This window comes from Peromyscus maniculatus, chromosome 3, assembly GCF_049852395.1.
Source record: "Peromyscus maniculatus bairdii isolate BWxNUB_F1_BW_parent chromosome 3, HU_Pman_BW_mat_3.1, whole genome shotgun sequence".
In the NCBI taxonomy this organism is placed as follows: Eukaryota; Metazoa; Chordata; class Mammalia; order Rodentia; family Cricetidae; genus Peromyscus; species Peromyscus maniculatus.
Window position 1 is genome coordinate 143,374,817 of NC_134854.1, and position 21,332 is coordinate 143,396,148.

Here is a 21,332-nt window from a genome sequence, read left to right on the forward strand (position 1 = left end):
AACATACACAATATGTATGTTTACAATAGTAAAATTTTAACTGCAATTCTGGCAAGATCTGCAGTGAGGTAAATTGAATGTCTCAGGATCCAAGGACAAGAATACAGCTGGTATTTGGGTATGGGCTGGAAGCAAGGATTAGTATCATTAAGGCCTGCAATCCCCATCAGAGGGGGGCTGAAGCAGGAAGATTATTATTCCATATTGGAGGCCAGTCTAGACTGTGTAGTGAACAAGATCCTGTCTCAGAAAGTAAAACAGATGTCAGGTGGTGGTGACACATCTGGTCCCAGCACTCTGGAGGCAGAGGCAGGTGAATCTCTGTGAGTTCAAGGCCAGCCTGGTCTACAGAGTGAGTTCCAGGATACAGAGAAACCCTGTCTCAAAAAAAAAAACAAAAAAGGAAAATAGTGCTCATTGGTAGAACCAGGCCCAGACCCAGAGTTCGGTCCCTAGTATCAGACACAGCGAAGTAAAAGCCCGCCACAGGAACCCTCCTGAAACAGGAATGGCCCACTGGATCCCTCCAAGTGTGCCTGTTTCTCATCCTTCCTGTGGTCCTCCATTCTATTTGGCCAATCAGAGCAATTTCTACACTGCCAGCCCCCCAGCTTCTCCCACTTCCCGACTCTGCCCTCTTTCTCTGAGCTCTGGCCCCCCAGGTAGTTTGTGCTCTGGGGACCGTCCGTCTTTGGCTGAGTGACAAAGCCTTACGCTGTTGTCTTCTGATTGGCTTCCGTCTCCGCATAGCAGCAGGCGTGGATCTGTCCTGAGCACGCCGCCACGCCCCCAGCGTCCCTGCCTGTTTCTAACTTGGCTTTCCCGGTCTAGCTGCCCCTTCGGCTCACGCCCCTTCGGCTCACGCGTCAGCTGGCAGGGTCGTGTCTGGCAGTGCTGGGGAGGAATCCGGGGCCCTGGCCCAGAGGAGCCAGATCTTCCCGAGCCTCACACCTGCATGGCTGCCTGGTGAAACCCTGCTCGGACCTCACTGACACTGCAGTCAGCTTTTCCCTTCGAAGTCCACCCCACCCCACCCCGCTTTCTTGTATGGCGGAGGTGGGGGGCTGAGGTCACAGCCAGAAGACTTCCTCCACCACGCTCCGCTTTTATTTTGGGGGACAGTGTCTCACTGAACCTGGAGTGTGTAGATTAGGCTAGGCGGCTGACCAGCTTCAGGATCCTGACCAGCTTCAGGGATCCACGCGTCTCTGCTCCCAGGGCTGGTGCTTGTGCTTTCTAGGCAGACAGTTTCCCGACGCTCGTCTTCCGGCGGCCCTTGCCGCCCTTGTACGCAGACCTTCCTGCCTCGGCTTCCAGGTGCTGGGATGACAGGTATGAGGCCGTGCTCTTCACAGTCTTTCTTACTCTTTAGGGACCTCTGGCTTTCCTGTGTATTATCTGTCGCTTCTAGGCTTCTAGAATTTAGGTCCCCAAGAGATAAAACCTCCCCAGTACGTGTCCCAAAACTGGTCGTGGTGTTTTGCATACATGTATGTATATATGTGCACCACATGGATGGTGTTGGTTGTTTTTTGGTCTTTTGGCTTTTTTTTTGGGGGGGGGGAACCCACCACCCAGCTCCCAAGTAAATCACACATGAAAGCTTTTTTTTGTTTGTTTGTTTTTGGTTTTTGGTTTTTCGAGACAGGGTTTCTCTGTGTAGTTTTGGTACCTGTCCTGGATCTCGCTCTGTAGACCAGGCTGGCCTCAAACTCAACAGAGAGTCGCCTGGCTCTGCCTCACCAGTGCTGGGATTAAAGGCGTGCGCCGCCACCGCCGCCGCCGCCGCCGCCGCCGCCGCCGCCGCCCGGCTGAAAGCTTATTCTTAATTATAAATGCCCAGCCTTAGCTTGACTTGTTTCCAGCCAGCTTTCCTTAACTTCAATTACCCCATCTATCTTTGGCCTCTGGGCTTTTATCTTTCTCTATTCTTGTATACCTTTCTTTGTTCTTACTCCGTGGCTGGCTGGGTAGCTGGTGGCTGGCCCCTGATGCCTCCTCCTCCAGCTCTTCTCCTCCTCCAAGATTTCTCCTAGTTATCCTCTCTGCCTGCCAGCCCTGACTATTTCTCTCTCCTGCCTCACTATTGGCTGTTCAGCTCTTTATTAGACCCTCGGGTGTTTTAGACAGACACAGTAACACAGCTTCACAGAGTTAAACAAATGCAATATGAACAAAAGTAACACACCTTAAAATAATATTCTACCACACATGGTACCTGGTGCCTGCAGACTGCATCCAGCCTTTTAAAAGTGGAGCTACAGATGGTTGTTAGCGGCCACCTGGGTGCCGAGAATCGAACCTCGGTCCCCTGGAGGAGCAAGTGTTCCTAACCACCCGGGCATCTCTCCAGCCTCCTCAATATTGTTTTTTTGGTTTTTTACTGAAGTGATTAATGTCTGTAAGTTACTTTCCTCCTCCTCTTCCTCTCTCTCCTTCCCCAAAATGAAAAGACCTAGAGATGACTAATACTTGCTTGGCAGCCTCAGGAAAAGCCAGGACCATGGAAGAGGGGACCCCAAAGCAGCTTGTGGTGAGGCAGCTCCCAGGCCAGCCTGGATGAGCTTTCCTGGCGCTTTCCCACCGGGTGGGAGGTAGGGTGATGCTCAGAGGTGCGGCCCTTCTTGTTCTTTGTTTTCTTTAGACAGGATTTTATGTATCTCAGGCTGACCTTGAACTTGATTATGTAGCTGAAGACACACACACACACACACACACACACACACACACACACACACCTCCTTAAGACCAATCTTTTTCTGTAGTACTTTGTAACAGAGGACAGCCTGGAACTTGGATCCTGTGTCTCAGCCTCCAATTTTGTTTTGTTTTGTTTTTTGAGACAGGGTTTCTCTGTAAAACAGTCCTGGCTGTCCTGGAACTCACTTTGTAGACCAGGCTGGCCTGGAACTCACTGAGATTCGCCTGCCTCTGCCTCCCAAGTGCTGGGATTAAAGGTGTGCGCCACCACCGACAGCTCAGCCTCCAATTATTATAGTTTCCATTTCCAGACTATGGTCTTGGTGTTATCCTTATGTCACAATCATAAATGTAACACCAGTCATGGAGGCATACACCTGTGATCCCAGCACTCAGGAGGCAGAGGCAGGTGGATCTCTGTGAGTTTCAGGTCAACCTGATCTACAGAGTGAATTCCAGGGCAGCCAGGGCTACAAGAAAGACCTTGTTTCAAAAAGACAAAACAAATAAACAAAGAGCAACAGGGGCTGGAGAGATGGCTCAGAGGTTAAGAGCACTGGCTCTTCTTCCAAAGGTCCTGAGTTCAATTCCCAGCAACCACATGGTGGCTCACAACTGTCTATAATGAGATCTGGTGCCCTCTTCTGGCCTGCAGGCATACATGCAGACAGAATGCTCTATACATAAATAAATCTTAAAAAACAAAACAAAACAGAGCAACAGTGGTGGCGCACACCTTTAATCCCAACACTCTGGAGGCAGAGGCAGACGGATCTCTGAGTTTGAGCCCAGCCTGGTCTACAGAGCGAGATCCAGGGCAGCCAAGGATACACAGAGAAAGCCTGTCACAAAAAACAAAAACAAACTATAAGTAACTCAGTAAATCCAAGGACACAATGCAGGTTGGTTTCATATGAAACGTTAGAAAGCACAGCTAAGAACCATGTGCCAGGCAGGATGGCCAACACCTACAATCTCAGCACTTGGATGAAGGCAGGGGGATCAAAACCATCTTCATCTGCATAGGGAGTCTGAGCTCAGTGGGTTCTATAGAAAAGCCCCGTCTCATGCCCCCTTATTCCTCACATTAAAAAAAAATGTGAGAGTTGCTTGGGGGTGGCCCACACCTTTAATCCCAGCACTCGGGATCTGGACAGGTGAATCTCTGTGAGTTTGAGGCCAGCCTGGTCTAAAGATCGAGTTTCAGGACAGTCAGAACTGTTACACAGAGATACCCTGTCTTGAAAAAAACAAAACAAAAAGTTACTGGAGAGCATCTCAAGTTTTGCAGTCCTTGTCTACTGTGAGAGGGACTCCTGGTAAAATTTCTTCATAGCCCATGTCTTCACTTCTCCCAGAACTCCCCCAAAAGCCTTTCAGGATGGCCTCTTAATTTGGGCTTCTTCTTTCTCGCCCCCTCCCTATATTTTCTGATCAAAGTCCAAACAGTTAAGGGTTCTGTCTGAATGCACATTTCCAAAGGTCTGGGAAGGGAGGATATGGAACATGCTGGGGCCTGAGGAATCCCGTGTCCTGTCAGCCCTATGGAGGGCTGGAGTCAAGGACACAGACACGCTTTTCCCCTCTCCACTGGCCTCAACAGCAGCTGCCTGTGAGGACGCCACAGCCTGAGTCTTGGGAGCTGCCAGTGGTTGATCGCCAGCAGGATGTCCAGCCAGGACCTGAGGTAGGCCCTTGGGGGCACTGGTTGAGGAAGGGTGGCAATGGTACCATCGGGTCAGTGCCAGCTCTAGATGATGAGAACCGCAGAGTGAATGATTGGGAAGAGAAAACGAGACCTCTGCCCCAAATACATATTTCCCCAAATACAGAAGCGCACTCACACACACACACACACACACACACACACACACACACACACACACACACAATATTGTTAAAATACAGTTTGCAAGCTGGGCATGATGGTGCATGCCTATTTCCCAGCTCTAGGAGGCTCAAGGATTAGGTTTAAGGCCAGCCTTGGCTACATAGTAAGATTGAGGCTAGCCTGGGCTGCATGAGGTCCTCTTCATACTCCCCTCCCCTGCAGTAACGGTTTCAATTGTTTTAACACCTCTCTTCAGGGAAGTTGCAGCCATGGCCCTCTTCCTTACCAGTTTCTTGCTTACTTACTTTGTGAAGAAACCTACTCTGACCTGCCTTCAGCTGTTTCCCACAAGTGTGATCCCCATGGCTGCCCATGGCCTGCAAGATAAGAACATTTGACTGTTTTCCCAGGAGTCTGAGAAAGCTTTGTTTTCTATTCCCAGGCTCGTATCTTTAGGCAGGAAGAGGAGCCGTGTTGCCTAAAGCATGTGTTTACAGAGGACAGATAACATACTGCTTGTTAATCCTGGTTATCTCTTGCTAAGAAGAAGCACCCATGGTTAGAGACAGGGAATCTTACCCGTTAAAAAAAATTTTTTAGGTTTATATTATGCAACTGCTTTGCCTGCATAATTTATGTGCATGCCTGATGCCTACAGAGGTCAGAAGAGGGTGTCAGATCCCCTGGATTGGAGTTACAATGGTTGTGAACTGTCATGTGGGTGCTGGGAATCGAACCTGGGCCCTCTGCAAAAGCAACAAGTGCTCTTAACTGAGGAGCCATCTCTCCAGCCTGGAGGGTGTCTTGTCCTTAACAACAGCTGTCATTTACCTGGTGTTCATTGGTTAAGTCCTCACACAGCCCCTTAGATGAGGGAAATGGAGGTCCATAGAACTGAGGCAACTTGCCCAAGTCAACCGCCCAGCCAGGGTTCATCTGCACCTCCTTCTCTTGACCTTCAACAGCGTCTTAGCTTGGTGAACCCTTCACCCAGTCAGTGCTAGACGTTCAGGCTGCTCAACATGGGCTTCCTGGAAAGAGGTTCCTAGCCTGTGTGGAGGGAGGGCACAGGGACTGAGAGCTGAAAGCCCTGTAGCTGCCATTCCTGACTTTCTCTGCCCGGGCCTGCTCTCATGTCCCCTACCGAAGCTGGCTGTGGCCAAGTGTCCTCTCTCACACCACGTCTCTTCCCTCCACCCCCACCCCCCAACCCCCCCCACCCCCGTGGCCCTAGCATCGCCGCAAAACTCATCAACGGAGGTGTGGCAGGACTCGTGGGGGTGACCTGTGTGTTTCCCATTGACCTTGCCAAGACCCGACTGCAGAACCAGCAGGGGAAAGCTGTGTATAAAGGAATGTAGGTATTGGTGGGAGAAGTGAAGGCCGGGAGGGCCCCAGGAAGGGTCCGAGGTTTCCTTTGCTTCGTCAGGGAGGGAGCTGGGAGGCGAGGCCAACTGAGGTGCGCCCAGGAAGGGGAAGAGGTACATTTGGTCACTACTAACTTCCTTTCTGGCCTCTGCTCCTAGGACAGATTGCCTGGTGAAGACCGCGCGTGCCGAGGGCTTCTTGGGCATGTACCGAGGTGGGCTTCTGAACTCCCGAAGGAGTCCAGGCTCCTCTATCAAGGGTGATGGGGTGGAGCATGCAACCCACCGTGTGTGAGCTTGTAGCGCAGTGGTATGGTGTTCATTCCGCACAGGGAGCTGCTGGGTTGGGGCCTGGAATGCTAGGTGTCTCTGGACTACCCTGGCTCTCAAGAGTCTTCAATGTGGAGACAGCTGCTTCTAGCTAGGGCTTCCTTGGGGGTGCCTGCTTGTGCTGTGGTTAAAGCAATGCCCCCAGCCTTCCCCTCCCCCTCCTCTCTCCCTGACATCGAATTACCCACAGAGCTGTGAGCGCAGCCCCACATGACCCCCAAGCTGCTGTCTGCAGCTTCCACATCCACAATGAGACCTTGGAGTGTGGGTCATAGGTCGGTGCTGGGAAAGCACTGATCTGCTGGGACCCCAGAGAACAAGGACGAACGTGTGTGGATCACCCAGGTCCCATAAAAAGGAGAGCTGCCCAATTCCCCAGGCTGCTTATTCGCCATTAGAGGTGGGAGATACCAGCAGGACAGAATGTGGTGACTTCTTATCCAGGTGTGGTTGCGTACACCTGTGATGCCAGCATTTGAGAGATCATCCCCAGTCACAAAGGGAGTTACATAGATGACTTCTTGGTAATGGGTCACGCGCACCCAGAAAGAAACAGGAATTTAAGGAGGAGAATGGGACTGGAGAGTGGCTCAGCCATTAAGAGCAACATTGTAGCCGGGCGCTGGTGGCGCACGCCTTTGATCCCAGCACTCAGGAAGCAGAGGCAGGCGGATCTCTGAGTTCTGGGCCAGCCTGGTCTACATAGAGAAACCCTGTCTCAAAAAAAACCAGGAAGGAAGGAAGGAAGGGAGGGAGGGAGGGAGGGAGGGAGGGAGGGAGGGAGGAAGGAAGGAAGGAAGGAAGGAAGGAAGGAAGGAAGGAAGGAAGGAAGGAAGGAAGGAAGGAAGGAAGGAAGGAAGGGAAAGAGCAAGCACTGCTCTCCTAGAGGACCTGAGTTTGGTTCCCAGGACCCACATTTGGTAGTTGACACCACCTGTAATTTCAGTTCCAGGAGGACCGTCTTTGGTCCTCTCTATAGACACTGTACACACACACACACACACACACACACTCACACACACATACACACTCTCACACACAGACACACACACAGACCATGCAAATATAAAATAAAAAATTTGGGGGTCGGAAAGATAGCTCAACTGCTAAGAGCACTGGGTGTCCTTCCAGAGGTCCTGGGTTCAATTCCCAGCACCTGCACGGCAGTTCACAGCCACTTGTGATTCTAATTCCAAAGAATTGCAGGTACCAGACATGCGTGGGTGCACTTACATACATGCAGGCAAGCACTTATAGACATAAAACAATCTTTTACAAAGCAAAATCTAAAAAAAGAAAATAAATAACAACAAACCAAACCAAACCAGGCAGGTGTGGTAGTCCACACGTTTAATCCCCGCACTCAGGAGGCAGAGACAGGTGGGTGTCTGTGAGTTCAAGGCCAGCCAGGGCTGTGTAGGGAGCTGGGGATGCAAGTGAGGAGCGTGCCTGCAGCTTGCCTGTTGCACGGGAGGACAGCATGCTTCACGGTGGCATACCTGTCATGCTTGTGCTCAGGAAGCAGGAGGATTGTGACTTCCATGCCATCCTGGGCTGTGCTAAGGCCCCTGACTCCAAAATTAAGAGGGGTCTGGCAGGTATCCCAACCGCTGAGGTGGTGCACACAGGCCTGGCAACCATGTAAAGGTGGAGGGAGGGAACTGACTCCAGAGCTGTCCTCTGACCTCCACGTGTGTGCTGGGGCATGTGCATGCCCACACACGATAATACTGAATAGATTACAAATGAAGGAAACCGTGCTGGGGAGAGGAAATGAAAGCGGGATCTGTAAGACGGACTGTGCTGCCTTGCGCGGCCTCTGCAGACCTGTTCCGCCCCGCTCTGCCTGCCAGTGGCCTCTGCAGACCTGTTCCGCCCCGGCTCTGCCTGCCAGTGGCCTCTGCAGACCTGTTCCGCCCCAAGCTTTGCCTTGCGAGGCCTCTGCAGACCTGTTCTGCCCCGCTCTGCCTGCCAGTGGCAGACTCCAGGACTGGTCACTTCAGCAGCAGCCATTGCTCCTCTCTTCATGTCTCACCTCCAGGGGCTGCGGTCAACCTCACCCTGGTCACTCCGGAGAAGGCAATCAAGCTGGCAGCCAATGACTTCTTACGGCAGCTGCTCATGCAAGACGGGTAAGGCCTGGTGATGGCGCCATAGAGCCCTTCACTGTGTATTCACAGACATACATTCAAGAGAAACACACAGAATATACACAGATGTATTTAGCAACTAGCTGATACATTTTTTTTCTGTTTTGTTTTTCATTTTTTCTTTGTTTTTATTTTTGAGACAGAGTCTCCCTATTTAGCTCTGTGTGGCCTGGAACTTACAGAGATCCTCCAGCCTCTACCTCCTGAGTGCTCAAAATCGTAGCCTTGAGCGGCCACACCCAACAAGCTGACAGATTTTTAGACATTGACCCCCAAACCCTCCCGTCTTCTGTGTGCCTACTTGTCCTAGGGACGGAACTTGAGAGGCTGGAACAAGAACCTGACTGGACCCTGGTGTTTCGTAGTTCCTGATTTACAGGCTGCCTCCCTGGAGCCTCTGTGGGAAATCTAGCTTCAAGCATGCTCGGTGGCATGGTCTGTACTTTCAGGAGGTAGGCGGCAGCCGCAGGGGAGCTGCAGCAAAACTGAGGACAGCTTGCTTTATACACAGTTTCCAAAAACAGAAAGGAGAGCCAGGCACGGTGGTGCACGCTTTTAATCCCAACACTCAGGAGGCAGAGGCAGGAGGATCTCTGTGAGTTCGAGGCCAGCCTGTTCTACAGAGCGTCCTAGGAGGATCTCTGTGAGTTCCAGGACAGCCAGGGTAACATAGAGAAACTGTCTTAAAAACAACAAAACCGTTCCAACAATCAAAGAAGATGGATGGGCACAGTGAGGCAGGGCTGGCCTAAGACTAAGGACTTACTTCTGGTCCCACAGGGTGCAGCGGAACCTGAAGATGGAGATGCTGGCCGGGTGTGGGGCTGGAATATGCCAGGTGGTGGTTACCTGTCCCATGGAAATGCTCAAGATTCAGCTGCAGGATGCTGGCCGCTTAGGTGAGGCACATCCCAACTCATGGCACCAGCAAGGCTGGGATCAGCATGGGGCACACTGCACCGCACACTCCCACCACCAGCCTCACGCACGCTGGGCTTCTAGGTCAACAGACATGTTTTTAACCCACTCAGCTCCAGACCAAGGAGCAGCAACAAGAGCCTGGGTTCTAGAAGGCATAAGCTCATCTCACACCTCCACGCTGATGTCTTGATTGACGTTCAGGCTGGATTCCTGAAGATTTTTTAAAATGGGGCTTAGGGGCCTGGAGATGGCTCAGTAGTTAAGAGCACTTGCTGTCCTTCCAGAGAACTGGGGTTCAATTCCAGCACACACACGGCACCTCACAACCATCTCCAGTTCCAGGGGATCCAATGCCATCTTCTGGCCTCCTTGGGCACTGCATACATGTGGTGCACAGACATACATGCAGGCAAAACACATACACACAAACTAGTAAAAAAAAATTTCCACTATGAGCCTTGCAGTGATGGTGCACACCTTTAATCCCAGCACTATGGAGGCAGAGGCAGGCGGATCTCTATAAGTTCGAGGCCAGCCTGGTCTACAGAGTGAGTTCCAGGACAGCCAGGGATACACAGAGAAACCCGGTCTTGAGAAACAAACAAAAGCAAAAATTCAAATGTGGAAAGACAGACAAATCGGAATGCTGGCTGTGGCACACATATAGTGAGAGCCTGAGGAAGAGAAGGGGCCTCTTGGCAGGGGTCAGCCAGTGTCTGGTTAAATAAGCTAATGTGTAACACACTCAACACCACTGCCCTGGGCTCCGCTGTGCACGCTTGTGCTGGAGTCCAGATAGGGTTATAGCAGTTTCAGCAGCTTCAGGAAGCCCATGTGTTCCTGTCTGCCAAGAGGAAGCTCCTGCCTCGTCACCTTTTCAACCTGGGTAAGAAATTCTAGCAAAAAGCCAGGGGTGGGGGAGTGGGGAAGTGGGGGGTAGGGTTGGCGCATGCCTTTGATCCCAGCACTCAGGAGGAAGAAACAGGTGGATCTCCGTGAGTTCCAAGCCAACCAAGGCTATATAGTGAGACCCTGTCTCAAAAAAACAAAACCCCAAACTAACCATCCACACAAAGAGCAACAGCAAAGAAAATGTGTGTAAGAGCCAGAGTGGTGGGCTTGTCTGTAATCCCCGGGCTGAAAGGGAGCTCAGCCTTGGCTAAAAGAACCACATATACACACATGGCCTATGGCTGCTTCCCTCGGTTCTGTCTAAAAACTGCTGAGTAGGCAGGAGTCCAGTTTTCCATCTGAGCCTTTCCTTCTCTCTCCTCACCCCATAGCCCTTGCCCAGACCTGGATATTGAACCTTAGCAGCGTACATGCCAGTCAAGCCCTGAGCCACACCCCAGGTCCCCTCCAAAGAAAAGCAGAAAGAAATAGGACAGTAGATAACGGCCCCCATTGCTGCCTTTGGATGCTAAGGAAGGCCGGGACGGGAGTTGGAATTATTTCCTCCGAGCAAGAACTTAGTAACCTCAGCAAAGAACCTAAGCACTTCTTGTTGCGTTTGGTCTTTGTGGTGCTGAGGTCAAACCCAGGGTCTCATGACCTCCGGCAAGCGCTCTACCATCACGCTGTTTCCTAGCCCGCTTTGTCTCAAGACCAGGTTTCACCATACTGCCAAACTGACCTTGAACTGTTGGGCTTAAGCCATACTCTTGCCTCAGGCTCTTGACTAGTCGAGTCTACAGGCACATAATACTATGTCCAGCAAACACTGACTTCTAAAATAAATACACACTCTCAGTACATTAAGTTCTATGGTCATTAGTGGGACCCACAAGTTCTACCATATCTATTATCAATCAATCAGTAACCATATCTGTCCATCCATCCATCCATCCATCCATCCATCCATCCATCCATCCATCCATCCATCCGTCCAGTAAGATGGCCTTGATGCAGCCCAAGTTGACTGACCTCAAAGTCACAATCCTCATGCCTCAGCCTCCCAAATGTCAGGACTACAGACATGCACCAATACACTTGGCTTATTCACCTTTACATTAATTATTATTATTTTTTTGAAACAGAGTCTCTTGTAACCCAGGCTGGCCTTAAACTTGCAAGATAGCTGGGGGAACTCTGCTATACCCTGATTAGCCTGCAGTTTAAATGCTCAGGGAAAATAATTCCATCTCAATTACTAGATGTTTGTCTGCTGTTCTTATTATTTCTTGACTCCTTTTTTTCTTAATTTAATGTCAAATGCTATTTATTGAAGGAGGGAGGAGGTTTTGAATACAGCCTTACAGCACAATGGGAGGACCCTGGAGGGCAGAAGTTCACTACAGATGTTTTACAATCTTGCATCTAAGCTGTTAACACCCATTATGCAGGATACACAGACACGGAACTTCCCTTAAGCATTCAGGAGGGTGGAACCCGGTAGGGAATTAGCATAGGGAGGATATCAAGGTCAAGGTCATCAAGCAAGGCAACAGTTATCCAAAACGGGGACCAGGGCCCTACAGGTCCCCCTTTTACTAAAAAATGAGCTTCTGACTTAGGTTGCGTGGGATGTCAGCAGGTAAGGTGGGTTTCTTATATATAGCAGATGGATGGATCCTGTTTTCTTATCCATTCTGTTAGTCTGTCTTTGTATAGGTGAGTTGAGACCATTGATATTGATGGATATTAATGACTAATAATTGTTAATTCCTATTATTTTTTGTGGTTGTGTTGTGTTGTCCTTCTTTGGTGTTTGTTGGTGTGGGATTATCTATTGCCTGAGTTTTCATGGATGTGTTTAGCTTCTTTGGGTTGGATTTTCTCTTCTAGTGTTTTCTGTAGGGCTGGGTTTGTGGACAAGTATTGATTAAATCTGGTTTTATCATGGAATATTTTGTTTACTCTGCCTATGGTGATTGAGAGTTTTGCTGGGTATAATAGTCTGGGTTGGCATCCATGGTCTCTTAGTGTCTGCATAACATTTGTCCATGATCTTTCTAGCTTTCATAGTCTCTATTGAGAAGTGTTATTCTGATGGGTTTGCCTTTATATGTTACTTGGTCTTTTTCCTTTGCAGCTCTTAATATTTTTCTTTGTTCTGTGTGTTTAGTGTTTTGGTTATTATGTGGCAAGGGGACTCTTTTTTTGGATCCAGCCTATTTGGTGTTCTGTAAGCTTCTTGTATCTTCATAGGTATTTTTTTCTTTAGGTTAGGAAAGGTTTTTTTTGTTTTGTTTTGTGTTTTTGTTTGTTTTTTGGGGTTTTTTTTTTTTTTGAGACAGGGTTTCTCTGTGTAGCTTTGTGCCTTCCCTGGAATTTCCTTGGTAGCCCAGGCTGGCCTTGAACTCACAGAGATCTGCCTGGCTCTGCCTCCCGAGTGCTGGGATTAGAGGCGTGCGCCACCCCACTGCCTGGCTAGGAAATTTTTCTTCTATGATTTTGTTGAATATATTTTCTGTGCCTTTGAGTTGGTATTCTTCTCCTTCTTCTATCCCTATTATTCTTAGGTTTGGTCTTTTCATGGTGTCCCAGATTTCTTGGACATTTTGTGTTATGACTTTTTTGTCTTTAGTGTTTTCTTTGACTAACGAATATATTTTCTCTGTTGTGTCTTCAGTGTCAGAGATTCTCTGTCCATCTCTTGCATTCGGTCGGTTATGCTTATTTCTGTAGTTCCTGTTCGTTTAGTCAGGATTTCTATTTCCAGCATTCCCTCAGCATATGTTTTCTTTATTGTCTCAATTTCAATTTTCAGATCTTGAATTGTTTCCTTCATCTGTTTAATTACTTTTTTCTTGGCTTTCTTTGATTTCTTCCAATTTTTTGTTCATTTTTTTTCCATTTCTTTAAGGGAATTTTTTATTTCCTCTTTAATGGAGTTTTTCATTTCTTCTTTAAGGGAATTTTTTTTTCCATCACAGGCAATTTATTTTGTTCTATTCATTCACAGTTAATACAGAAAATACTTGGAAACATTTCCGTATAATGTTTGACACAGAAATCATCAAATAGAAGTATACAATGTTGACAGGAGGCAGTACATTTATAATTTATAACCCCAAATGTATTTATAAATTAGAAATGGAAAGATCTACAAATGAAATTATGAAGGTTCACCAAAGTCATTTAATCTGTCGGTTTCTCATTCATTTTTATGTCTTAATAATATTCTATTGTATGAATAAGCCACATTTTATTTCTCTCCAGTATTTGATAGCTATTTGAGTTGTTTTAACTTTTTTACTATTAGCAACACACTGCTGTAAACCTTCATGTACATGTTTCATAGGTGCACATTTTCAGTAGTTTGAGGATATATTCCTAAGGGTAGAATTGTTGAGTAACAGAGTAACAATGTTTTGCATTTTGACCAACCACCAAACTGTTTTGCCAAAGTGGCACACCATTTTACAATCTCACCAAATCCTTGTTTTTAAGGCTCTGATTTTTGTACAAAAGCATTCAATCATTCTGTCAGACCAAACCAGGAAAAGTAAGCTATAGTTCAGAGCTGTTCTATTCCATTTACTATGCAAAGCCATTCTTGGCGTTTGCAACTCTCAGCCCTTTTGAGTATTCTTGCAGTGTTCACCTTTTCCTCCACCACTTTTTTTTTCTTCTTTTTTTCTGGTTTATTTCTATCTATTACAAATGTATAAAAAATCCTCCATCAACGCTGCTGATAGCAGCAGAACCTTGAGAAATACACCTTTGGTTTGCCTCAGAAAAGGAACACATATTGTACTGTAAAGCTTATAAAATTGGCGCAAAACATTGTGATAATGTTACAATACCAGTTTTAAGAGTTCAGTGAATAATGGGGAGCCAATGGGATACATGCAGAACTGTGAAAGTGATCTCACTTAGCCAGCTGTACACGTACACTGTAAATCTACATTCAGATCATTTCTGAACTAAGACTATCATCTCAGTTTATCTGTTGAGGTCAACCAGGAAACCCTAGAATATACCTTGATTTTTGCAAAAAACAAAATAGGGGGAGGAGTTTTTTCAGCATTTCAGTCCACGAGTAACAGTATCCTAACAGGCAAAGTGTTCTCTCACTGTCAACATAGAATGAACTGCTGCTGGAGGTCAACTTGGGCTTTAATTTGCATTAGCACTTACATGCATAGTAGTCCAAGTTGTTGACCTCATGACTTTAAAAAGTAACTCTAAAAAAGTAAAATGGCCCTTCTTGGAAGACTAAAGAAAGACATCCAGCCATAGTTGTAAAAAGTCTCATCAAAACAATATACCCTTTTATGAATTACGCCTCAATTAAAAAAAAAAGTAGTCCCAAATAAGAAGCAGCTCTGAAAAAGAAAATATAACTTAAGATATTTGAAAAAAACAAGGTGAATACAGGTTCAAAAATAATTAAGATACATTTTCTTAAGGCTACCTAGAATTAGGCTTTAAAGAATTCTACCATTTCAAGTTTACCACTAGTTACTAGATACCTATTTACAAACAAGATGTTCACCTTTTTTGTTCCTTTATCAAGAGAAAAATCTACCTTCAGACTATGAGGGTGGTGATGGGGAGGGACTAGAAAACAAGATTCAAACAATCCCATGCAAATATCACATTTTTCAAATGGAAGAACTCCAAACTGCACTAGAAGATCCAATCACTAAGACACTTTCCATTGAAATGATTCAAGTACAACTACATGGCACCAAGGTTTAGGCCTAATATAGGCCTGACAACCAAGTCCTTGTTTTCTGGAAGAAAGGCCTCAAAAGTCTCACTCAATTCCACATAACAATACTTCAAAGATCAATTAGGTTTTCCTTTCCTTAATATTTTTGTTTTTGACTTCTAATCTTAAAGACTAGATTAAAACTTAGCTCATTTCCCAGAAGGCATTGCTTCCCTTTGCTCTATGAAAGAGTCCACCAAGACCTCTTCCTCAAACCCATCTAGCCCCCAGCCTCCAGCCTGTGCTTGTGATGCATCTTTCTCAACATCCTGAAAAGGTAATGTAGGTAAAATATGCTCATAGACATTAAAACTAGTTGTTAGAAAGACGTAATTAGCTTTATAATTTAAGTTTTAGAACATAAATACTTGCAGCTTAATCTGCACTGACAATGATTGTCGAAGCCTAGAATTCAACATTTACAAATTCTCATTCACACACACAAAACACACTATTATCACACAACTTGTGTCTTGAGAGAATCTTCTGCTTTTTAAATCTTTGGCCTCCCAGACAATCCCAAGTTCAACCAACTTTTCCGAGTTCTGGTAGTTACCTGGACCACTGAGGCATTGCCACAAGACTTCTTCTCTTTTGAAACATCCTTTTTCTCTAGATATTAGGATAGCTACACCAGCTTGTTTCTTTTGTGGTGTATGTTGGTGTGGGATTATCTATTGCTTGATTTTTCATGGATGTGTTTAGCTTCGTTGGGTTGAATTTTCCCTTCTAGTGCTTTCTGTAGGACTGGGTTTGTAGACAGGTATTGATTAAATCTGGTTTTATCCTGGAATATTTTGTTTACTCCGCCTATGGTGATTAAGAGTTTTGCTGGGTATAATAGTCTGGGTTGGCATCCGTGGTCTCTTAGTGTCTGCATGAGATTTGTCCATGATCTTCTCGCTTTCATAGTCTCTATTGAGTAGTCTGGTGTTATTCTGATGGGTTTACCTTTATATGTTACTTGGTCTTTTTCCTTTGAGGCTCTTAATATTTTTTCTTTGTTCTGTGTGTTTAGTGTTTTGATTATTATGTGGCGAGGGGACTTTTTTTTGGATCCAGCCTATTCGGTGTTCTGTAAGCTTCTTGTATCTTCATAGGTATTTCTTTCTTTAGGTTAGGAAAGTTTTCTTCTATGATTTTGTTGAATATATTTTCTGTGCCTTTGAGTTGGTATTCTTCTCCTTCTTCTATCCCTATTATTCTTAGGTTTGGTCTTTTCATGGTGTCCCAAATTTCCTGGACGTTTTGTGTTATGACTTTTTTGTCTTTAGTATTTTCTTTGACGAATCTATTTTCTCTATCGTGTCTTCAGTGTCAGAGATTCTCTGTTCCATCTCTTGCAATCGGTTGGTTATGCTTGTTTCTGTAGTTCCTGTTCGTTTTGTCAGGATTTCTATTTCCAGCATTCCCTCAGCATGTGTTTTCTTTATTGTCTCAAATTCATTTTTCAGATCTTGGAATGTTTCTTTCATCTGTTTAATTGCTTTTTCTTGGCTTGATTTGATTTCTTCCCATTTTTTGTTCGTTTTTTCTTCCATTTCTTTAAGGGAGTTTTTTATTTCCTCTTTAATGGAGTTTTTCATTTCCTCTTTAAGGGAAGTTTTTATTTCCTCTTTAAGAGAGTTTTTCATTTCTTCTTTAAGGAAAGTCTTTATTTCCTCTTTAAGGTAGTTTTTCATTTCCTCTTTAAGGAAAGTTTTTATTTCCTCATTGAGGGAATGTTTTATTTCTTCTTTAAGGGCCTCTATCATCTTCTTAAAGTCATTTTTAGGGTTGATCTCTTCTGTTTCTTCTGTCATGGTATGTTTAGGTCTTGCAGGTGTAGAATCACTAGGTTCTGATGTTGCCATATAGGTCTTTATGTTGTTGCCTGTATTTTTGCACTGGCGTCTACTCATCTTTTCCTCTGTGCGGTGCAGGTGGTGTCTGTGTCTGAGAGTGCCTCTCTTGTTCTAATTTTTAGTCTTGGTTTAGTAGGGATTCTTGGTTAAATTGGTGCTATTGGGCTGTTTCTTCAGGGACAGCTGATTTCAGTCGGTGAATTATATACTTATGATTCTGGTAATCTGGTTTAGTGGCTGGGTATCGCATTCTTCTGTGTTCCCAGGTCACGTTTTGTTCATTTGTCAACTCCTCAGCTGATCTTGTTTCTTCAGACTTCAAACTGTAGGCATCTGAATCCTCTCCCAGATGGGTTTCAGCTGAGCAGGGTAGTCTCACCAACACCTCCAAGTTGTTGGGTTTCACAGGATCAGTAGTTGGACCCTGGGTTGTCCCCAAACGGAGTGCCCAGACTCGCCCTGGTTCTGACTCACGGAGATAGCCTCTTCCCCAGGTGTTGGGGCTAGGGGCGTCCCCGTTCCAAGCTGCGTCCGCCCCTCTCTGTCCCGGGGCCTGTCCACCCCTGTGGCCCGCCACCACAGGCCCACCTGCGTCCACTTGTCTCCGCCGCCGCCGGGCCTGCACGTCCCTATCAACCGCCTCTGTGGGCGGCCAACGGGCCTGTATATCTCTGCCGGCTGCCACCGCGGGCCTACCTACCTCTGCTTGTCACTGCTGCAGGGCCCATCCACCTCTGTGAACTGCCACCAGGCGTGTATGTCTCTGCCGGTTGCCGCTGGGCCTGTATGTCCCTGTCGGCCGCTGCCACCAGGCCCTTCCACCTCCGCGAGTCGCTGCTGTGGACCCACCTGCGTCCGCCTGTCTCCGCCGCGTGGCCTGTCTACTTCTGTGGGCCGCCGCCGGGCCTGAATGTCTCTGTCGGCCGCTGCCGCCGGGCCCGTCCACCTCTGTCTGCTTATCTCTGCCGCAGGGCCTGTCCACCTCTGTGGGCCGCCGCTGGGCCTGAATGTCTCCACCAGCTGCCGCCGGGCCTAAATGTCCCTGTCGGCCGCTGCCGCCAGACCCATCTACCTCCGCGGGCCGCTGCCACAGGCCTACCTGCGTCTGCTTGTCTCTGCCATCTTGAATCCTCTCTCGGGAATTTTTTATTTCCTCTTTAAGGGAATTTTTTTATTTCTTCTTTAAGGGCCTCTATCTTCTTCAAGTCATTTTTAGGATTGATTTCTTTGGTTTCTTCTGTCTTGGTAAGTTCAGGTCTTGCAGGTGTGGAATCACTAGGTTCTGATGTTGTTGCCTGTATTTTTGCACTGGCGTCTACTCATCTCTTCCTCTGCTCAGTGCAGGTGGTGTCTGTGTCTGAAGGTGCCTCTCTTGTTCTAATTGTTAGTCTTGGTTCACTAGGAGTTCTTGGTTATATTGGTGCTGTTGGGCTCTGTTTCTTTGGGAGCAGCTTAGTCAAATCAGTGTTAGTGGGTTCTGTGTGTGGGAGCAGTTGTTCCCAGTTGGTGTAGGGTGTGCTTATGGTTCCAGCGGTTAAGTTTGTAGGGGTTAGTTTTTTTGTTTGTTTTTTGGATTTTTACTTTTATTTATTTATTTATTTATTTATTTATTTATTTATTTATTTATTTATTTGGTGGGAAGCAGGGAAAGGTAGCTGTCTGGTCGCTGGGACTCCGATGGGTAGGGCCTAGGGGCTAGAGACCTGATCTGTTGGTCTGGAGATGGAGCTTACCTGTTCTCAGCCGGTGAAGTGTATACTTATGATTCTGGTGATCTGGTTCAGTGGCTGGGCGGCGCCTTCTTCTGTGTTCTCAGTTCATGTTTTGTTCATTTGTCAACTCCTCAACTGATCTTGTTTCTGTTATGCCCAGATAAAGACCCCCAAAGAGACCACCAGGAGACCAGATATATCCAGAATGCAATAGCAAGGTTTACTTCTTGACGCAATACGAGCTAGCAAGGAACCCTCATCCGCAGGGCCTGGCGCAGTGAGGAAGGGAGGAGAGTTCCTCTTTCTTGGGGAGATTAGCTTTTGAAGGCAAAAACCACAAAATTCTTCAGAGGAGGGGTTTAGTACGGGTTCACCCTTGATTGGTCCAGTTTTCCTGAGTTTGGACTTTTATCTTATATTTTGCTCTGTCAGGAGTTTTACAGCCCATCTCCAAAATTTGGTCATATTATCCATATTATCTCAGGGGAGGGGGGCGTCTCGTGGTTAGCTACCACCAGACAGTCTGATTTTGTACTTTTAAAACTTCTGACTTCACCCTGCATGGAAATGGGAACTGACTTGGTTCTGGATATTTTAAGATGTCCCTTTCCTCAGCTCTCCGGGCCTTAGGGGGAACTGGGGTGGGGGTCTCTCAGTTTCCTCAGACTTCAAACTGTAGGATTCTGAATCCTCTCCCGGATGGATTTCAGCTGAGCAGGGTAGTCTCACCAACACCTCCAAGTTGTTGAGTTTCCCAGGATCAGCAGCTGGGCCCTGGGTTGGCCTCAGAGCTATTTCTTGACTCTTTATAGGCAGGGTCTCACTGTGTAGCCCTGGCTGGCCTGGAACTATGTAAACCAGGCTGGCCTCAAATTCACAGAAATCCGCCTGCCTCTGCCTCCTGAGTGCTGGGATTAAAGGTATGCACCACCGTGCCCCATGTTTTTTCTTTAGCAGTAATCCTCCAGCCTCAGCCTTCCAAGTGAACAGACAAGCCTAGCTTTAGTTCACCAAGTCATGGGCATTGAATATGATACTAAAATGATGTAACACTGCATTCTGTGAGTCGGAGGAGGTGATAAAGGGCGTGTGCCCTTGAACTTGGAGTAAGGGAGGAGGCAACCCTGGAAGACTGAGGAGGTGATTTTAGACAAAAGCATTTGCTGGTGCCGTTAACATTAAGCAGAACATACACGGTTTTTCTGTCTCAAAGTGCTAGCAGGATGCAACTACCTGAATAGGCTCGAAGAGCTGGACATGGAGGACCATCCACGGGTTTTCATCAGGCTGGGCGGACTGGGAGCGGTCCCCCCTGAGAACCCCTTGGGTACTTGCTGGGCTCTGTGCAGACACGCTGCCTTTCCTCCCCAGCTGCCGGCCATCAGGGCTCTGCCTCGGCTGCGCCCACCTCCCGGCCCTACAGCACGGGCTCGGCCGCCACCCGCAGGCGCCCTTCGGCCATCCTCATTGCCCGGGAGCTGCTCCGCACTCAGGGCCTGGCCGGTCTCTACAGGGGCCTGGGTGCTACTCTCCTCAGGTGAGGCCTCTTCCCGAGCCCGGCCCCTAAGTCTCATCTAGGGACCTGCCTGCCTTACTCATCTTACCAACTGCTCTCCCTCTGGGAGGTGCCTCTGCGGGCTACAGAGCTGGGGGTGGGTGGGGGGAGCAGGACACGGGAAGAACGTCCTCCCTGTCCAGTGGGGGCGTTTCTCCCATCTGGTTGCTGAGGGGCACCCAGAGGGTCGGCTTCCCCTCCCACAGGGACATTCCCTTCTCGGTCATCTACTTCCCCTTGTTTGCGAACTTGAACCAGCTGGGGGTCTGCGAGCTCACGGGCAAGGCTCCCTTCGCGCACTCCTTCGTGGCGGGCTGCGCCGCGGGTTCCGTGGCCGCCGTAGCTGTCACCCCTCTGGACGGTAGGTGTGGAGAGGGACGGGGTTCAGGGTTTCGGGTCATCCTGCTTTCCGGATGGATCAGGCTCACACGGTCTAAGCGCAGGCAGACCTTGCACTAGCGGGTCACACAGCCCCGTCCCCAACCCCTCGGCATTTCGGCTAAGGCTGACCGCCCCAGCGGCCCTCACAGAGGTGGCCAGATGTTCTCACTGTCCCCTGCCACCAGTGCCTCACCTTCCACAGGAAGTACTTTTCCTTCCCGGGAGTGCTCCCGTGTGCTCGGGGCCACACACAGCCCCCTCACAGGCAAGCAGCAACACTTCTCCCACTAAGGGGGAGGCAGAGAAGGCCGCTCACCCCACGGCCCCGGATCTGGTCCCACGGGGGAAACCCACAGGTTTGCACAAAGGAAAAGTTCAGGGTTTGTTACTTGCTTTAACTTCTGCTTCATCCAGTTCTGAAGACTCGAATCCAGACCCTGAAGAAAGCCCCGGGCGAGGACATGTACAGCGGGGTTACTGACTGTGCCAGGTGAGCCCCGCACCTCATGCCAGCTCAAGGCCAGTTCACCGCGGGGCTTGGAGCTGCCTTGGGGTGTGCTGGCCCCTCACTTCTCAGAGGATGCAGTATTGGGAGTTTCCCGACTCTTCCACGAGTCTCTATGCTTCTCCCCACTCCTTACCACAGTCCAGACGGTTCGGAATTGCTCAAGTCCCTCTCACCACAGCCCTCGATACCAAGGAAGGGGCACAGATACTCGGCCAGGAGGGGTTTAATGGCTCGTCTTTGGCCTAGCACCTGAGAGGTGAAGGAGGGAACACAGGTCGACCGAAACTACTCCGAGGTCTTGTCTTAAAGAAGGTTTGAGGTGGTAGCTCATTTGTAATCCTATATAATCCTACACTCAGGAGGCTGAGGTCAGC

The 21,332-nt window shown here is 48.0% G+C and overlaps 1 protein-coding gene across 6 annotated transcripts in view; it reads left to right on the top strand.

Annotated features, from left to right (window-relative positions):
* The window catches only part of Slc25a18 (solute carrier family 25 member 18), a 30,054-nt gene that overhangs the window by 7,937 nt on the left and 785 nt on the right, over positions 1-21,332 (top strand). For 3 of the 6 annotated variants that reach the window (XM_076567831.1, XM_076567830.1, XM_076567834.1), the window contains 8 exons: positions 4,304-4,387; positions 5,766-5,888; positions 6,058-6,113; positions 8,270-8,360; positions 9,159-9,277; positions 19,886-20,051; positions 20,276-20,430; positions 20,865-20,940. In XM_076567831.1, coding sequence (XP_076423946.1) covers positions 4,368-4,387; positions 5,766-5,888; positions 6,058-6,113; positions 8,270-8,360; positions 9,159-9,277; positions 19,886-20,051; positions 20,276-20,430; positions 20,865-20,940 — 806 coding nt within the window. In that variant the 5' untranslated portion in view covers positions 4,304-4,367. Of the gene's footprint in view, positions 1-468; positions 1,333-4,303; positions 4,388-5,765; positions 5,889-6,057; positions 6,114-8,269; positions 8,361-9,158; positions 9,278-19,885; positions 20,052-20,275; positions 20,431-20,864; positions 20,941-21,332 lie in introns of those variants that run through there. The other 3 variants (XM_076567832.1, XM_076567833.1, XM_076567835.1) reach the window with 3 other exon arrangements.